The 19312-nt window shown below is 36.7% G+C and overlaps 1 protein-coding gene across 1 annotated transcript in view; it reads left to right on the top strand.

Moving 5' to 3' along the window:
- Positions 1-19312, top strand: part of LOC108403727 (uncharacterized) — a 159757-nt gene that overhangs the window by 72341 nt on the left and 68104 nt on the right. Inside the window, exons 4-7 of the mRNA XM_073219458.1 lie at positions 3279-3348; positions 4324-4432; positions 7223-7386; positions 15060-15109. Coding sequence (XP_073075559.1) covers positions 3279-3348; positions 4324-4432; positions 7223-7386; positions 15060-15109 — 393 coding nt within the window. The remainder of the gene's footprint in view (positions 1-3278; positions 3349-4323; positions 4433-7222; positions 7387-15059; positions 15110-19312) is intronic.

Below are 19312 nucleotides of genomic sequence, written 5' to 3'. Positions count from 1 at the left end.
AAATTCAGTAGGGAGATTTTAGAAGCAAGGCGCTATGGAAGGACTGAAGTGAGTTCTTCGTGCAACTCTGTCCAACTGCTAACCTATAATGCACAAATAGATGCCAGGGAGTCCAAAGAGAACTGAAAATTTAGAGAAACATGCAACCGTGTCTTTAAGTACATTGCTCGGTCCGCACCCAGCCAGGCAGCAGAAGGTGGAAGCCTTAATGGCTTGAGGTGTCTGGACAAGACCTCTCCTCAAATTTGCTGACAACACATGTCGGTATATTGAATACTGTCTAGGGAGCCGGGCTAAACAGAATGAGACTGAGCAGAGACAGTAGTGGCTATAGGTGTGGTCACTACACCAGTAAACCAGCAACCTGTAAGAACAAAACAAGATCCATCATGGCTACAGTGTACTGCAAACAGTGTTCTCCTTCCCTCCAAAGCTTGCTAGATATGCAACAAAAAAGAAAAGAGTGATTCATGCTCACGGTAAAAATAGGACTCAATAAACAGATGCTGAGTAAGCACAAATATTAGATTTAGCAGACAAAAATGTTGTAGCTGTTATAAATATGGCAAAGAATGAAAAGAGAAAAACCTTTTGAGTGAACACAGCAAATCACAAATTGGAAATGTCAAAAAAGAACTGTTCATATTTACAGAGCTGAAAGGTATAGTAACTAAAGAAAAATTTACTTTGTTCACTAAGCCACATATTTGAGAGAACTGAAGGGAAAAAAATCATTAAACTTGGAAATACATTAATAGAAACTAACCAACCCAAAGAACAGAGAGAAAAAAGTCTGAAACAAAATGAAAAGAACCTCAGAGATTTTTGGAACAACATTAAGTGTTCCGGTATATGTGTAAGTGTAGTCTCAGAAGGTGAGGAGAAAAAGAAAGGGTCAGGGAAAATAAATGTAGAAAAAAATGGCTGAAATCTTGGCAAATCTGATGAAAATGTGAACTTTCAGATTCAAGAATTACAATGAATCTCAAGTAACCTGAACACAATATTTCATTCAGGTACAGTGTGGTCAACCTGATAAAGCCAGAGATGAAGAGAGAATCTTGAAAGCTGCAGGAGGAAAAACAAAACATTATATACATGGATTTCATGACACAAGGCACACTTGTTAGAGAAACAGTGGCAGCCAGAAGACATTAAAATGAGATGATCGAAATGATGGGGGTAGGAGTCAGTGGCAGGCACCAGAAACACCTGTCAGCTAGGAGCTCTATGGCCCACAAAACTATCCTTCAAAAATGAAGGCAAAAACAAGGATATTTTCAGATAAGTAGGTGGATATAGTGCATTCCTAGAAGAACTTTTCTACAAAAAATGCTCAAGAGAATTCTTCAGGCTGAAAGAAAGGTACCAGATGGTAATTGGAATCCACAGGAAGGAATCAAGAGCAAAGTAAACGCAAAGTGTATGTAAATTACCACAAAAGGAAACCCAAATACAAAATTGAAGCCCCGTTTCCCTGCAGTTTGCTAATTCTCTAAAACTACAATTTTTATTTTCATTGCTTTAAGAAGTAAGGCCAGAAAGACTGTACAAAATGAGAACCTAAAGGGCCATACCTTTACAGTGAAGGTGAATCAGAAGCGAACAGACCTGTGGAATTACAGACAAGTATCAGCCCTTTGAGGCGTCAGGGAATTTCAAATCTTGAACTTGGTTATTAGCTTGTCTTGGATGAGACATAGCACCATTTCCTTGCACAATCAAATTCAAATCACTGTTTGAAGAAAATATCTTCATTGTAAAACTCATTCCCACAAATTAATTTGTCAACTACAGTGTTCACGATAAACCCAAAGATAAATAAGCACATAAATAAACTAGACCTCCATCAATAAGAACTAACAAAAACAGCAAACGATAGAAGCAGAGTTCTGTTATTGGGATTATCAAATTTTAACAGTAAAACAACCAAGTTTACTATACTTAACAATATAAAAGACTGGTTTGAAGATATCAAAAGGAAACTGTAATAGTAAGCATATTTGGACTAGATACACTATAGAAGTCACAAAAAATAAAATTGAAATTTAAAAATCGGGTAGTATTTTAAACAGCAGATTAGGTACAATTTGTAGGAAGAATTAATGAACAGAAGATAGAAGAAAAGGAAAATTATAATCCAGCACAGACAGACCAGAGGCAAAAAGTCTAGAAGAGAGAGTAAGAAACATAAAATATACACCGAGAAAATCTAACGTACTTTTAATCAGACTAGTGGAAGGCAAAGGGAGGGAGAATGGAGCATAGGCAATATCTGGATAGATAATCGCTGAGAATTTTACACAAGTGAAGAACAACACTCTACAGATTGAGGAGGTGCAATGAATTCCAATTAAAGGATATCCAAGTTGGATAAATTAAAAAAAATCTGTAACTATACACATCAGAATGATACTGCAGAAGAATAAAAACAGCAAATCTTAAAAGTGACGAAAGAAAAATTACGCATTACCTTCAAAGCAGTTTGAGGACAGAATGATAGTATAGATGTACTCAAAAGTTAAACATTGCTAACCTAGGATTTTATATCAGTTGAAAACGTGCAGATACGAAAGAAGACAGATAAATATATTTTTTGAAAAACAAAACTAAGATAATCCACCTCTAATGGTTTGATTTCTTATTAAAAGAAATTCTGAACTATTTGATATAGTGATAAAATTAATATTCAGTAAAACTTTCCTAAAAATGACTTACTTTAAGAAGAGAAAGCATTGATGATTGCAGGGAGACAGTCCTGAGACTTCAGAGAGTTTGGTGTCTATTCAGAAGAGTACACCCCAGGTGAATCTGCTGCAAGCCTCTGCTCACATATGAAAGGTTGCAAAAACTAGGCACATCGCAGCCATGGCCCACTTACCAAGAAACTAGCCATTTGTTTTCCTCATTTTTATAAAGAAGCCACAATCTAGGAGCCACTGAGAAAGGCTTTTTAATCATAGTATCCCAAAGTCTATGCACAGATGCCGTGCACTTCACATTAACATTTACCCAGATCCTCATGGAATCTATTATTGTACAATTCCCAACAAATCCAGTTATCTGGTTATTTAGTTTATAGAAGAATTTAAACAGTAAACTAAATGTCTACAGAAATGAGTATAAATACAAGCATTCTGGGTTTTTAAAAGATTCTGTGAAAAATGTTTACTCTCACTACTTTGGAATGTCATAAGTTGGGACCAACATGCCCACAATAAAAATATTAGTATATTGGGGAGATTTGTAATTTTCCTCTTCTTTTTTTTTGTTTCTAGAAACCACCAAGTTTTATATGACAGAGATAATTATTCAGCCATCTGAGAGAAATTTTCCTGTCATACCAAGGTACAAATAGCAAATTAAGTTTATTTTGTAATTTCACATGTAGGGAAACATCTGTACAGTTGATAATTTGGGAATTCACTTTATTTATACCTTTCTTTATTTGGGAAAGGAAAAATAAAAACCTTTGAGAAAGGTTTTTAGCTAGTTGAACCAAACCACACATAAAAGTCTTGAGGTTTTATTTATTGTTTGCTTACATAATGGTGTAGATAAACAGGCTCATATAAATCTTCTGATTCTGAAAGTTTTTTGTGTTTCTTTCTATGTGCCAAGTAGCCAAAGTCTTATAAGCTAATCATTAATAAGTTTTAAAATAATTATTTCTGGTTTAATTTGACTTATTTAACATTTGAAACATGGGTCTGTTTTCTACTGACTCCTGTTTGTTTTTCTAATGTTACTTGGCCACTGAATCCATTAGTGTTTTTTTTTTTTTCTCTGAATCTTTTTAGTTTGCTATCAGAAGTTAACTATAGCATGTCTTTTAGTTTATTCATTGATGTCTACAAATTATGGCAATCTGAATATAACCTTGAACTTTATCCCCCTGTAAATACTTTGATTCTGTACCTTGGATCCACCCCTTTGGGGGGATCCAAATGGAAAACATACTAATATTTGGAAGGAAACTTCTCAAGTTTTTTTTTTTTTTTAACTAAGTTTTTCACTGTTTAATGTATTACAGCATGGAATATTTTCTTGTCTAACAGTATTTTTATATTCAGCAGCGGGGAATAGTTAGGTCTGGGGTAGAAAATGTATTGAAGACTGGAGGATAGTTATACGGAGGCTGAAGCAAACAGAAGTGCTTTAAAATATAATAAAATTCACCTTAGCACAGGCTGGGGGAGAAGGGCAGCCAAGCCCCGCTTCCCAGGCTGCTTCCTCTGAGGTTCCCTCAGGTGCTTTTCCTCATCCGGCCGGTCAGTCAGTCATCATGGGACACATCGTGAACACCGACCTCTGTCCACACAGGTCTCGGTTTGTGCAGAGTGTCGTCGCCCAGTGTCTGGTGGAACTCTCCTCTGCCAGAAGCACTTTCAGATTCACCATTCAAGGTCATGACGGCAAAGTGTACATCTTGGTAAGAGGTTATTTCACCCAGTCTTTTGTAGTTTAGTAATCCAGAGTCATTTTGTCATTCTTTTTTCTTAATGCTCAGGTCTAGCAAGTAAATGATCCCAAAATTGAATTTTTTAATATCAGTTTGATTCACAGATCTAGATCCCTTAATTTAATAACAAATGGTCAAGTGCCTCTATGTGCTAGGTATTAGAGATACAATGAGAAATAAAGCCTGATTCCTGCTCACCACAAAATAAAGTTTTTCACTCTCAGTTTTTAGTGGTATTTCTTTGTCAGTATAACAAAATTCTATCTCTTAACTTCTTTACCCCCATTTGATACTCTTATGTTTAAATACATTCTATTGCTCCTGCTTTTGCTTGCTTTCTCTATCTTTTCTTCCTTTTTTCCCCTTCTTTCCTTCTCTTTCTTTCTTTCCTTTTTCTCTTTTTTTTGTGTAAGACACTTAATGTGGCATCTCCCCTCTTCACAACTTTTTCAGTGCACAGTCCAGTATTGTTAGTTACAAGCACGATGTTGTACAGCAGATCTCCAGATCTTCTAGGTCTCTTATTCATCTTGCATAACTGAAATTTTATATCCTTTGATTAGCAACGCCCCATTTCTCCCTCCCCCAGTCCCTGGCAACCTCCTTTCTAATCCCTGCTTCTAGGAATTAGGCTATTTTAGAGTCTTCATTTAAGCAGAATCATGTGGTGGTTATCCTTCTGTGTTGTCCTTGTTACACTTAGATGTCCTCAAGGATCATCTGTGTTGTCACATATCACATGATTTCCTCCTTTTTAAAGGCTGAATACTGTTCCATTTTATGTGTGTACCACATTTTCTTTATCCCTTTATCCACTGATGGACATTTAGATTGTTTGTACATCTTGGCTATTGTAAATAGTGCTGCAGTGAACATGGGGGTGTATATATCTCTTTGAGATACTGATTTCAACACTGATATTTGAGAAGATGTGGCAAGTTTTTGAAGAAGCTCTGAAGTTAGAACCATCCCCTATGTGTACCGCTGGCATCTATCTGTTTTTTTTAAAAATAATGCTTGGCAAAAAAGAACTGGGCACATTTATGTATGTAAAAATCCAAAAATCAGGGCCCAAGTCTCTTCTCTGCCTCCACATCTGTTTTATTCAACCAGTAAACATATATTGAGCATTTTTTATTTGAAAGACACTGTTTCGGTGCTCAAAGTAGTATAAAAATGCCTTCAAAAAACTCACAAGCTAATAGGGAAACCTGGTAGCTAAAAGGACCAAAGGGATTGAAGTTGTTTTAGGTGTGGCTTTTCTAGTTGGCCCCCCATTACAGGGGCTCCTGCTTCTCAAATCACAGATAAATCTATCCTAAGCTGAAATATTTTCTGAGGTTGATACTACGTACTCTTTCATAGTCATACCTGAAATCAGTTCTAATTTTCTTCTATTGCAAGGTTTTTAAGTTAAAAATTGGGAGTAGGAGTTTAAAATCTAATATGTATTTAAATTAAAACTTTTTTCTTTTTTATAAAAGTAGTACATTCTTGAAATACTGAATGTATTTCCATATGAATAACATAATGGAAGTGGTGGGTCCCCCATCCTGTCCCCTGCTGCCCTGCTCTGTTGTACTAAGTGCCGGTAAACATTATTAACAGTCTGATAAGCATAAATCAACATTTTTTTTCTATCTATGAACATCCACATGTATATACATCTACATTCTATTTCTCTGTAAAAAGCAGAATCATGTGACTAGCATTTTTTCCAACATTCTCTACTTCACACAGAAGTATTTCATGAGGGTTGTTTCTTGTTATTATAAATACAGATCAGGCTCCTTAATGACTACAATTCCATTGTCTAAGACAGGGTTGCAGTGACAGTAATCCTCACATGTGTGTTCTAGCACTTGAGAAACATTCTGCTGATCTGTTGCAGGATTAGAATTTGTGTATTTCAAACTATGATAATTATCACTCCAAAAAACTCTACTATTTATCCCCTTATAGTGAGACCCCCTTGGTGCCCCATCCAGATCCCCATTCCTCAGCCAGGGCACCCATTTCCCAGCTGCGGAGGGTGTGGGCTGCTCACGGCTCACAGTGTCTTGCTCATACCTGACATATGCCACCTTGCCCGGGAAGTTACTTGTTCCCCAACCCTGCCCTGTCAGCCCACTGCCGGTAATTTGATCCTGGGCTACGAAAAGCTGGGGCCTCCTGCCTCGAGGTGTCACAGACCGTAGGTGCAGTCCATGCCCCAGAGCCCCCGGGGGACCAGACCAAAGCCCGAGTCCAACCGAGGCCCTTGGTGAGTCCCGTGCATCCGGACCCAGGACGCGCGTTCCCGTTGCGGCCCCTCCTCTGAACTGGATGGTCTGCCAAGTGAAGAAGGTGGCACACAGACAGCACCTTTCCTTGTCAATAGTTCTGTCACCACTTTTAATATGCTTATTTTTCATTTACTGTGTTAATTCTGTTCATATTCTTTGCCTGTATTTTTGTCGGGCCGGCTTTTTCTCCCACTTTTTGGTTTCTAGGAACTCCATGTATTATAGGTAATAGCTTTATTATATATGTATTAAATATTTTCTCCTACTTGTCCTTTTTAAAAAATTTTTATGATGTCAGTGGCTCAATTAAATGTTATACTTCGAAAGCTTCCTTGCTTAAAAATTATATACATTATTCTGCTATTTTTTTTCTAGCATGTTTATGGTTTGGGTTTGGTTTTTTTAAGTGGTGGCATGAGATATGAGTCGGATGGCGATATCCTTATATCCTACGCTTTTTTCTCCATGTCTTTAGCTATGGCTTTTAAACTCAGACAGTTTGGTGATTGAATCTTTGGAAAATCCCAGATATCTCAAGAAATTCCCCCTGTTAGAAGACATATGGAATGTAGATTCCAGTTCTGCCTGGAATGCCGTCAAGGTCCTCTACCAGCCATGCATCAAAAGCAGGAACAAAAAGTAAGTTATGCTTTTGTTTTCTCATTCTTCATTGTTTTAGTTTCTGTTACCATGTTGTTGTTAAGAAATTAATGAATTAAATAGTTCTATACCACTTCCCTACTTGAAGCTTCTAAAAGTCATAATGCTAAATATTGTACTTCCAAAGTGGATTGAATTACTATGATGATTCATGCTAATGTGCAACAAGCTTGCTTTTACTGAAATAATTGATCTTTTTTTCTTGTCCTCTCAGCTGTCTGTACATATGGCTGCAGTACTAAATCAGGCTTCAAAAAACATGAATATTTACTGATAAGCACTTTCCAGGAATTCAGGCTGTAATAGTGAACAAAAACAGTCCCTGGCTCCGGTTTGTCATTCCTATAGGGGAAGACAAGTCATAAATGAAACAGACAAAAAAAAATCAAAAGACTAATACGGCTCTTCTGTGTGTCAGGCACTCATCTAAGGGCTTCTGACTCATTTCAGCCTAACAAAAACCCTGTGCGGTAGTTACTGTTATCACCCCCATTTTAGAGATAATGACACTAAGATATGGATGCTAAATTACTCTAATGAAATATAAAGCGAGGTAGGGTAGTTGGGGAGTAGGAGGGGGGAAGGAGGTTATCATTTTATATTGAAAAGTCAAGGGAGGTTCCTCAGGTAAGATGATGTTTAAGTGGAAAAGTTGAAGGAAGTGAGGGAGTGAGCCATATCTGAAAACATTCCTGGCAGGGGAGGCAGCAGGTATTCTTATTTGACCAGATTGGAGGTTTATACTTATCCTGTACTCTACAATGGGTTTGATCAAATTTGTCCTGAAAACAGAAAGATCCCAGTCATTTTCTGGGAAGTAAATAAGTTTTTACAAATTGCTTGTCTTTGCTTTTTTGATTTATACAAACATCACATCGTAAAATATTCAAACAGTAGAAGCATACAGAAAGTAAAATGTGAAAGTTCTCCATTGTGTCCCTTTCCAATAGTAAAAAGTGTGTTGTGTACACTTCAACTCCTTTCTCTATTATTTATTTTTTATCTTAACATAATTTAAATGATATGTGTGTATTTTTTACATTAAAAAAAACCCCCACAACATTGTCTTGGAGGTTCTTTCCATGTCAGTGCTTGGCATTTTATGAAGTGGATCTACTGTACATAATTTAAGTTTTTCTGTTATGTTGTGGTGTATCTATCTAGGTGGCCATTTCATTTACCCCATGCTTCTCACATCACCAATAACTCCATCTGTTGATAGATATCTATCTGTTGATAACTTTCTGTTAATAGATATTTGGGCTATTACTTTTTTGCTGCTGTAATTACTATTGCACTGTGCATTATTATACACTGGTTTTGTGAGTATGTGTACTTTTTCTTATAAAAGCAATTTCTGGAAGTAGAATTACTGAGTCAAGGCGTATGACATTTAAAATTTTGATATGTAATAGCAAATTATTTTGCAAAAAGGCCCTGCAAATTTATACTCCCACCTGAAGTTTCTGTAATGCCCATTTCCCTGCACCCTTAGTCAAAGTGCCATTTATATTTTTGCCCATCTGATGCCAGTCTAAATAAAACAGGTTCAGTTGACTATCCTTGAGCTTTATTAAGGCATGATGAGAGAACATGGCTTATGCATTTGATGCTTTGGAGGGGTGTGTGTGTGGCCTAACATACTCAGCTTTTAAGCTGTTCACTGTTTATATTTATTGATGTGTGGGGGCATGTGCCTTTATATATTGAGATTTATATAGTAAAGTTAATACTTTTTATATTTATTTGGAATGTGGAATTTTGAGAAGGGTTATGTTACGTCTCACACTGATTATGGAAAAGTCGTTTTCTTCTGGTTTTGATATCAGATTTTTGCATTATATATTTTAAAGCTATGTTATTAGGTACATACAAGTTTGTGCCATGACAACTTGACTAATAGCATGTTTTATCACCTAAGAGATGGTGCCTTCTTTCCATTTGATGCTATTTTCCTCTAATTCTAATTTGCCCATTGTTAATGTGGCTATATTTATTTCTCTTTTTTAAAAATTGTTGGTTTGAGTTTTTCCATTCCTTTATTTTCAGCCGTCATGTATTATTTTATCTTAGTTGTATGTCTTGTTAACATAATCTTGTGAACTGCATGTAGCTGGATATTTTAAAATTCCAATGTGATGCTATATTTTAATAATCAATTTAATTCACGTTTATTTAAAATGAAACTTTGCTGTCTTCTACACTGGTTGCCTTCTCTGTGTCCTTTCTTCCTCTGATGATTTAGAAGAAAAAATACCAATTTCTAAATGATTTTTAGTAGTTAATCTTAAATTTTTAACATACATAAACTTTTTTTACTGTGATATATCTAAATTTAACTAGTATCCATACACTTCACCACAATAAAGTACTTTTAATACATTGGGTTTCATATTTCTGCCTCCCTCGCATACTCTCTCTCCTATGTTGCAATTATTTGTAATTCTGATGAGGTGGTTGTTTCTTCTTAAGAAGTATCAATCCAAAGTTCCACCCCATTAGGTCATCTCTTTTTTGCATTATGACCATAAATGTTTTTGTATTTTTATTTTGTAAGTCTATTTCTGTAAATATACGTAGGATTGCTTGAGTTTTAAAAGTATTTACAAGTAGGAACTATATATCGTATGTAGCTCTCTGCAGTTTGTTTTTTCACCCGGTGTTATTTCATTGTTTGATTTGATGAAGTATGCTCTTTGACAGTTCTTTGAAACTTCGACTGTAGTCTGGCCTTGAATACCTTGAATTCTTGAATTCAATACCTATTTTCTGTCTTCTGAAAATCTTTAGCATTTTCTCTTTATCTTTGGTTTTCTAAGGTTTCATACAGATGTATCTAAATGTGGTTTATTCAAAATTTTCTCATCATTATCTTACAAAATTATTAACAAAAAAAGTCTCTTATGTTACAAGTGAAATTCTTTGAGTATCTGTGAGAATAATAATTATACGTAAAGTTATTCTGTTTCTCTATTAAGTATTTTTCCTTGGGTATTTAACTCATCTCCATCTGATAAGAGGTGTTCGGTCCTCTCTTTCACGGTGTTGCTTTTCACGCCCGTTTGACGATTTCAGCAGAACCCCTGCACTGAGGTGTGAACTCCCCGCGAACCTCCACCTTGTCTGTCCTGCTCATTCCTGTGTCTAGAGGAGTTCTTGCAGAAATGTGCAAAATACACACTTTACGCTTGCATTTGACAAAGATTTGTTAAATACATGGTACATAGTTTTCTGCTCATCTTTGCATTTGATAATAAGTGCTCATCTATTAATGACTGTGGGTTCTTGTTACCATTGTCTTGTCTTTTTGGGTTAGTGAACGAGAACTCGAAGGATATCCCAGTCTGGACGTGTCAGTTTGTCATTCAGTGACTTTTGGGTATGTGGAAAACAGAAGTGGGAGTAGATTCAGTTATGGTGGTGAACCTTAATTCATTATTACGAAGAATCTTTACCCTGTCCTTCTTGAGGAGTATTACAAGGATTCAGTGCACCTGTCTCATTATTTAATTCATTCCTAACACATCCCTGAGACACTGGAAATATAATGACTGTAGTCATTTGTGTACTGCTGTGTTTGATAGTGGGCTCTTTTTTTTTTTTTTTTTTTTAATTCCATATGTCTTGGGGATGAGCTGACATCTAATTGATGTCCTATAAGTCAGTTTGATTACTTGAGTTGCCTGTCATATATATTAACTCCTTCTGCTACTGTTTTACTCTGTATTCCCCAAAGGTAGGAAGGGGAACTTTCCAAGTTGGGAAGCATCCTGTGAGTTATTTACTTTTGTCTTTTAAGGACGTGAGTTTCTTTCTTTATGGGCATGACTGAGCAAACCATAGACTCCCCAGCATGTTTTTGGCACAAGGGGTGGTACATTAACTATTTTAGTCCAATTGGCTATGGAGTTTTTTTTTTTCTAGTGGAAGTGTGGATTGCCAGATGGCAGTCTAAAAGAGTAAAATAGCAAATGTAAGTATGGTTTTATTTCCTTGAGCACACATTAAAAAGTGGCAGGTAGTATTTTTAGAATGTTCTTTCTAGCAATAGACACACATGTCTCTTAACATTTTTAAATCTATTGTTTGTTTTATCCCCCTTCCCTCCACCCACAGTTGTCCTACAACTAATATTCTTCAGAATGCATATCAGAGTTTAGATCCTAAATGTTAACTTTTTAGCTAAGTTAACTTCAGTTTAATTCTGCAAATTCATCAGTTTTTCCTGTGGCATCATATTCTCTAGACTGAGTGATAATTTTACCCCTTACAAGATGTTGGGCAACAACTGGAGACATTTTTAGTTGTTACAGCCATCTAGTAGTGTGAGCCTGGGATGCTCGTGAACATCCTGCAATACACTGGAGGGCCCCTACAACAAAGAATTATCTGCCCCAGATACTAACAGTGCCAAAGTTGAGAAACCCTGTCGTAGATTATCTCCTGAAATCAAGCTGTGTCTATGGGACCTTTTCCCTCTGGGTGTCAGAGCCCACAATTTTCTTGAAATTGTGTTTAGGCCAACAAATAAGAATGAGCAAATATCTCTATAATCCCATGCATCAACTTGGTTAGAATAACCAGGTAAGTGGTAAAATACAAATGTTTGTTACACTTCTCTCTTTTTCTTTTTGAGAAATATGAAGAGTAGATTATTTTTATTAAGTGATGATGAAGAATTTTATAGGAATCAAGTCATTTTTTCTCATATTTTTAAGAGAAAAGAACTTAGGGGAATGTAATCATTAAGTGTAAATATTAAGTGTCTCATTTTTTTTAAGCTAAATTGAAGACTCTTTACTATGTAAGTTACATGAGTTCTAGTATTGGTAGTGAATCTTCCCACATTTTTGAAAGAGAAAATTTTCGATATAAGAATCTGGAGAATTTAAATAGAGAAGAAACTGGTCTGTATTCTATTACTAGCATCATTTTCTTGCAAAATATATTGAAGGAAGAAACAGCGATATGTGTATTCACCCCTAGTTTTAGAGGAATTGAGAGATTAAATTTTATAAACTAACTAGGTTTCTGTTTGTTGGCTATCATTGGTAAATACTGCCTTCTATAATAGAAGTGTTGTTGTTTCTTAAGATAGTCATCATTATTACTTTTTCTAATGAAATAAGAACATCCACATTCAAATATTTTCATATGCATAAAATAGTATTATTAGTACTCCTTTATTTCAGCAGGAAAATTGAAACTCTGTTTAATTTTTTATGTGGTAAAAATCACAAAGCATAAGATTGACCACCTTAACCATTTTTAAGTGTACAGCTCAGTAATGTTAAGTATATTTACATTGCTGTGACACATATCTCCAGAACTTTTGCATTTTGCAAATCTGGAACTCTATACCCATTAAACAATTCTCCTTTCCCTTCTTCTCCCCGCCCCCGGTTACCACCCTTTTATTTTCTGTTTTTTTGTCCTTGTCTGTGTTACTCATGTAAGGCTGCCATAACAAAATACCACAGACTGGGTGTCCTACACATCAGAACTTTGTTTTCTCACAGTTCTGGAGGCTGGACGTCCAAGAGCCAGGTGCCATCAGGACGGGTTTCTGGCGAGGCCTCTTCCTGGCTTGCGGACAGCAGCCCTCCCACTGTCCTCACGTGATCCCTTCTCTGTATGCACAGAGAGAAAATGCAGGGTATCTTAGTGTCTCTTCCTTTTCTGATAAGCACAGCAGTTCTATCTGAATAGAGCCCAGCCCATTCTTATAACCTTATCAACCCAGTTACTTCCTTTTAAAGGTCGTATCGCCAAATAGTCACACTGGGTGTTAGATCCTTAACTCGAATCATATTCACCATAGAATTTTGGAAAGAGTTATTTCAGTTAACAGCATTGACTACTTCAGATACTTCATTTAAGAAAAATCACACACTATTTGTCTTTTTGTGACTGGCTTCTTTCAGTTAGCGTACTGTCCTTCAGGCTCATCAGTGTTGCAGCATGTGACAAGACTGCCTTCCTGTTTAAGGCTGAGTGCTATCCCATTGCTTGAATATACCACATTTTGTTTATCCATGACCATGAATAAAATGGACATTTGGATTTCTTCCACCTCTTGTGGATTATGAATAGGGCTACTTTGAATGTGGGTACACAAATATCTCTTTGAGACGTTACTTTCAATTCTTTTGGATATATACATAGAAATGAAATAACTGGATCAAATGGTAGTTCTATTTTTAATTTTTTGAGGAACCTCCATACTGTTTTTCGTGGTAGTTGGCAACATATTACATTTCCACCAACAGTGCAACGGTTCTAATTTCTCAACATACTCACCAATGCTTGTTATTTTCTGTTCTTGATAGTAGCCATCTGTCTTGCCAGTGGGGTCTCAGCCCGGGCAAATTTGCTGTGGATTCAGTGAGACCCAGGAATGACAATGGAATGTTTTTGGGGGTAATACGGATTATTACTGGCTTGTTCTGGCCATAGGTCAGGCACTAGAATTACATCTGCATCCAACAGTATGCAGGTCTGTAATCCTGCTTTATCTCTGCCTCCTCCGAGAGCACTGGGCAGAGCTCTTCATGTAGTGACTCAGTCAGTAATAGCTTATTGCCTAGGGTGTGGAAGCAGTAGTCTAGCAGCAGGCCAGTTACATGATCAGGTAGTTTAGGTTCAGGTGAGGATCCTGGCTATAGGAAATTCAGTCCCCGCCCCCCCTCCCCCCCCCCCACGCCCCCCCCGCCCCCCCCCCCGCATCATCTTAATGAATGTCAGGTGGTATCTTTTTTTTAATTATTAAAATATCATTGATACACAGTCTTACGAAGGTTTCACATGAGCAGTGTTATGGTCACTAAATTCACTCACCTACATACCTCATTACAGTCACTGTCCATCAGTGTAGTAAGATGTTTATAGAGTCACTACTTGTCTTCTCTGTGCTATACTGCCTTCTGCGTGCCCTTCCTACATTACATGTGCCCATCAGAATACTCCTTTATCCCTTTCTCACTCCGTTCCCACTGACCCTCCCCATCCCCTTTCCCTTTGGAAACTGCTAGTCCCTTCTTGGAGTCTGTGAGTCTGCTGCTGTTTTGTTCTTTCAGTTTTTGCTTTGTTATTATACTCCACAAATGAGAGAAATCATTTGGTACTTGTCTTTCTCCTCCTGGCATATTTCACTGAGCATAATGCCCTCTAACTCCATCCATGTTGTTGCAAATGATATGTCTGCTTTTCTTCTAATGGTTGAATAATTCCATTCTGTGTGTGTACCACATCTTTTTTTATTATTATTATTAAGATACCATTGATATACAATCTTATGCTCAGTTTTCACATGAGCAACATTGTGGTTACTACATTCCCCCTATTATCAAGTTCCCACAACATACCCCATTATCGTCACTGTCCATCAGCATAGTAAGATGCTGTAGAGTCACTATGTGTCTTCTCTGTGCTATACTGCCTTCCCTGTGCCCCTGCATATTATGTGCACTAATCATAGTACCCCTTAATTCCTTTATCCCTTCCTTCCCACCCAACCTCCCCAATCACTTTGCCTTTGGCTAGTCCATTCTTGGGTTCAGTGAGTCTGCTGCTGTTTTGTTCCTTCAGTTTTTGCTTTGTTGTTATACTCCATAGATGAGTGAAATCATTTGGTACTTCTCTTTCTCTGCCAGGCTTATTTCAGTGAGCATAATGCCCTCTGGCTCCATCCATGTTGCAAATGGTAAGATTTATTTTCTTCTTTTGGATGAGTAATATGCCATTGTGTATATGTACCACAACTTCTTCATCCGTACATCTACTGATGGACGCTTAGGTTGTTTCCATTTCTTGGCTGTTGTAAATAGTGCTGTAATAAACAGGGGTGGAGATGTCTTTTTGAATCTGTGATCCTGTTTTCTTAGGGTAATTTCCTAGTAGTGGAATCCCTGGATCAAATGGTACTTTTATTTTTAGTTTTTTAAGGAACCCCATATATTTTAAGGAACCTCAATTGTTGAACTTAACTACATTCCCACCAGAAGTGTAGGAGGGTTCCCTTTTCTGTACATGCTTACCACCATTTGTTGTTGTTTGTCTTTTGGATGGTGGCCATCCTAACTGTTGTGAGGTGATATCTCATTGTGGTTTTAATTGGCATTTCCCTGATGATTAGTGATGGAGCATCTTTTCATGTGCCTGTTGGCTACCTGAATTTCTTCTTTGGAGAAGTGTCTGTTTATATCCACTGCCCATTTTTTAATCAGGTTATTTGCTTTTTGGGTGTTGAAGTGTGTGAGTTCTTTATATATTTTGGATGTTAACCCCTTGCTGGATACGTCATTTACAAATGCCTTTTGTTCTGCTGATGGTGTCCTTTGCTGTACAGAAGATTTTTAGTTTGATGTAGTTCCATTTGTTCATTTTTGCTTTTGTTTCCCTTGCCTGAGGAGATGTGCTCAGGAAAAAGTTGCTCATGTTTATATTCAAGAGATTTTTGCCTATGTTTTCTTCTAAGAGTTTTATGGTTTCATGACTTACATTCAGGTCTTTGATCCATTTCAAGTTTACGTTTGTATATGGAGTTAGACAGTAATCCGCTTTCATTCTCTTACATGTACCTGTCCAGATTTGCCAACACCAGTTGTTGAAGAGGCTGTTGTTTTCCACATTGTATATCCATGGCTCCTTTATCATATATCAATTGACCATGTATGCTTGTGTTCATATCTGGGCTCTCTGTTCTGTTCCATTGATCTATGGGTCTGTTCTTGTGCCAGTACCAAATTGTCTTGATTACTGTGGCTTTGTAGTAGAACTTGAAGTTGGGAAGCGAGATCCCCCCGACTTTATTCTTCCTTCTCAGGATTGCTTTGGCTATTCGGGGTCTTTTGTGGTTCCATATGAATTTTAGAACTATTTGTTCTAGTTCGTTGAAGAATGCTGTTGGTATTTTGATAGGGATTTGTATTGAATCTGTTTATTGCTTTGGGCAGGATGGCCATTTTGACAATATTAGTTCTTCCTACCCAGGAGCATGGGATGAATTTCCATTTGTTAGTGTCCTCTTTAATTTCTCTTAAGAGTGTCTTATAGTTTTCAGGGTATAGGTCTTTCACTTCCTTGGTTAGGTTTATTCCTAGGTATTTTGCTCTTTTAGATGCAATTGTAAATGGAATTGTTTTCCTGATTTCTCTTTCTGCTAGTTCATAGTTAGCATATAGGAATACAACAGATTTCTTTGTATTTTGTATCCTGCAACTTTGCTGAACTCAGATATTAGTTCTAGTAGTTTTGGGGTGGATTTTTTAGGGTTTTTTATGCACAATATCATGTCATCTGCAAACAGGGACAGTTAAACTTCTTCCTTACCAATCTGGATGCCTCATTTCTTTGTGTTGTCTGATTGCTGTGGCTAGGACCTCCAGAACTATGTTGAATAAAAGTGGGTAGAGTGGGCATCCTTGTCTTGTTCCCAATCTTAGGGGAAGAGCTTTCAGCTTCTTACTGTTAAGTATGAAGTTGGCTGTGGGTTTTTCACATATGGCCTTTATTATGTTGAGGTTCTTGCCCTCTATACCCATTTTTTGAGAGTTTTTACATGAACAGATGTTGAATTGTGTCGAATGCCTTTTCAGCATCTATGGAGATGATCAGGTGGTTTTTGTCCTTTTTGTTGATGTGGTGGGTGATGTTGATGGATTTTTGAATGTTGTACCATCCTTGCATCCCTGAAATAAATCCTACTTGAATCATGGTGGATGATGTTTTTGATGTATTTTTTAATTTGATTTGCTATTATTTTTTGATGAATATGTTTACATCTATGTTCATCAGGGATAGTGGTCTGTAATTTTCTTTTTTTATGGTATCTTTGCCTGGTTTTGGCATTAGAGTGATGCTGACCTCATAGAATGAGTTTGGAAATATTCCCTCCTCTACTTTGGAAAACTTTAAGGAGGATGGGTATTAGTTCTTCACTAAATGTTTGACAAAATTCAGTGGTGAAGCCATCTGGTGCAGGGATTTTGTTCTTAGGTAGTTTTTGATTGCCAATTTAAATTGGTTGCTAGTGATTTGTTCAGATTTTCTGTTTCTTCTTGGGTCAGTGTTGGAAGGTTGTGTATTTCTAGAAAGTTGTCCATTTCTTCTAGGTTATCCAGTTAGCATATACATTTTCATAATATTCTCTAATAATTCTTTGTGTTTCTGTGGTATGCAAAATGATTTTCCTTTCTCATTTCTGGTTCTGTTTATGTATTTAGACTTTCTTTTTTTCTCGGTAAGTCTGGCTAGGGGTTTATCTGTTTTGTTTTATTTTCTCAGAGAACCAGCTCCTGCTTTCCTTGATTCTTTCAATTGTTTTATTCTTCTCGATTTTATTTATTTCTGCTCTAATCTTTAATTATGTCCCTCCTTCTACTGACTTTGGGCCTCATTTGTTCTTCTTTTTCTAGTTTTGTTAATTGTGAGTTTAGATTGTTCATATGGGATTGTTCTTCTTTCCTGAGGTACGCCTGTATTGCAATATATTTCCCTCTTAGCACGGCCTTCACTGCATCCCACAGATTTTTTTGCATTGTTGAACTATTGTTTTCATTTGTCTCCATATATTGCTTGATCTCTGTTTTTATTTGGTCATTGATCCATTGGTTATTTAGGAGCATGTTGTTAAGCCTCCATGTGTTTGTGCACTTTTTCATTTTCTTTGCGTAATTTATTTCTAGTTTCATGCCTTGGTGGTCTGAAAAGCTTGTTGGTACAATTTCAATCTTTTTGAATTTACTGAGGCTCTTTGTGGCCTACTATATAATCTATTCTTGAAAATGTTTCATGGGTATTTGAGAACAATATGTATCCTGCTGCTTTTGGGTGGAGTGTTCTATAGATGTCTGTTAGGTGCATCTATTCTAATCTGTTGTTCAATGCCTGTGTCTCTGTACTTATTTTCTGTCTGATTGTTGTGTCCTTTGGAGTGAGTGATATGTTGAAGTCTCCTAAAATGAATGCATTGCTTTCTATTTCCCCCATTAATTCTGTTAATATTTGTTTCACGTATGTAGGTGCTCCTGTGTTGGGTGAGTAGATATTTATAATGATTATGTCCTCTTGGACTGACCCCTTTTTCCTTATGTAATGTCCTTCTTTGTCTCCTGTGACTTTTTTTGTTTTGAAGTCTATTTTGTCTGATACAAATACTGCAGCTCTTGCTTTTTTCTCCCTATTAGTTGAATGAAATATCTTTTTCCATCCCTTCACTTTTAGCCTGTGTATGTCTTTGGGTTTGAAGTGAGTTTCTTGTAGGCAGCAGGTAGATGGGTCTTGTTTTTTTTATCCATTCAGTGACTCTGTGTCTTTTGATTGGTACATTCAGTCCATTTACATTTAGGGTGATTATCAGTAGGTATGTACTTATTGCCATTGCAGGCTTTAGATTTGTGGTTACCAAAGGTTCAGGGACAACTTCCTTACTATCTAACAGTCTAATTTAACTCACTTAGTATGCTATCACAAACACAGTCTAAAGGTTTTTTTTTTCTCCTTTTTCTTCCACCTCCATTCTTTACATATTAGGTATCATATTTTGTACTCTTTTATCTATCCCTTGACTGACTTTGGGGGTAGTTGATTTGATTTTGCATCTGCTTAGTAATTAATTGTTCTACTTTCTTTACTGTGTTTTTATTTCCTCTTGTGACAGCTATTTAGCCTTAGGAGCATTTCCATATATAGCAGTCCCTCCGAAATACACTGTAGCGACTGTTTGTGGGAGGTAAATTCTCTCAGCTTTTGCTTATCTGGAAATTGTTTAATCCCTCCTTCGAATTTAAATGATAATCTTGCCAGGTAGAATATTCTTGGTTCAAGGCCCTTCTGTTTCATTGCATTAAATATATCATGGCATTCTCTTCTGGCCTGTAAAGTTTTGCTGAGAAGTCTGATGATA

The sequence above is a fragment of the Manis javanica genome, chromosome 13 (genome assembly GCF_040802235.1).
Source record: "Manis javanica isolate MJ-LG chromosome 13, MJ_LKY, whole genome shotgun sequence".
NCBI lineage: Eukaryota > Metazoa > Chordata > Mammalia > Pholidota > Manidae > Manis > Manis javanica.
The sequence above is the reverse complement of the archived record's forward strand: the minus strand, read 5'-3'. Positions and strand labels throughout refer to the sequence as shown.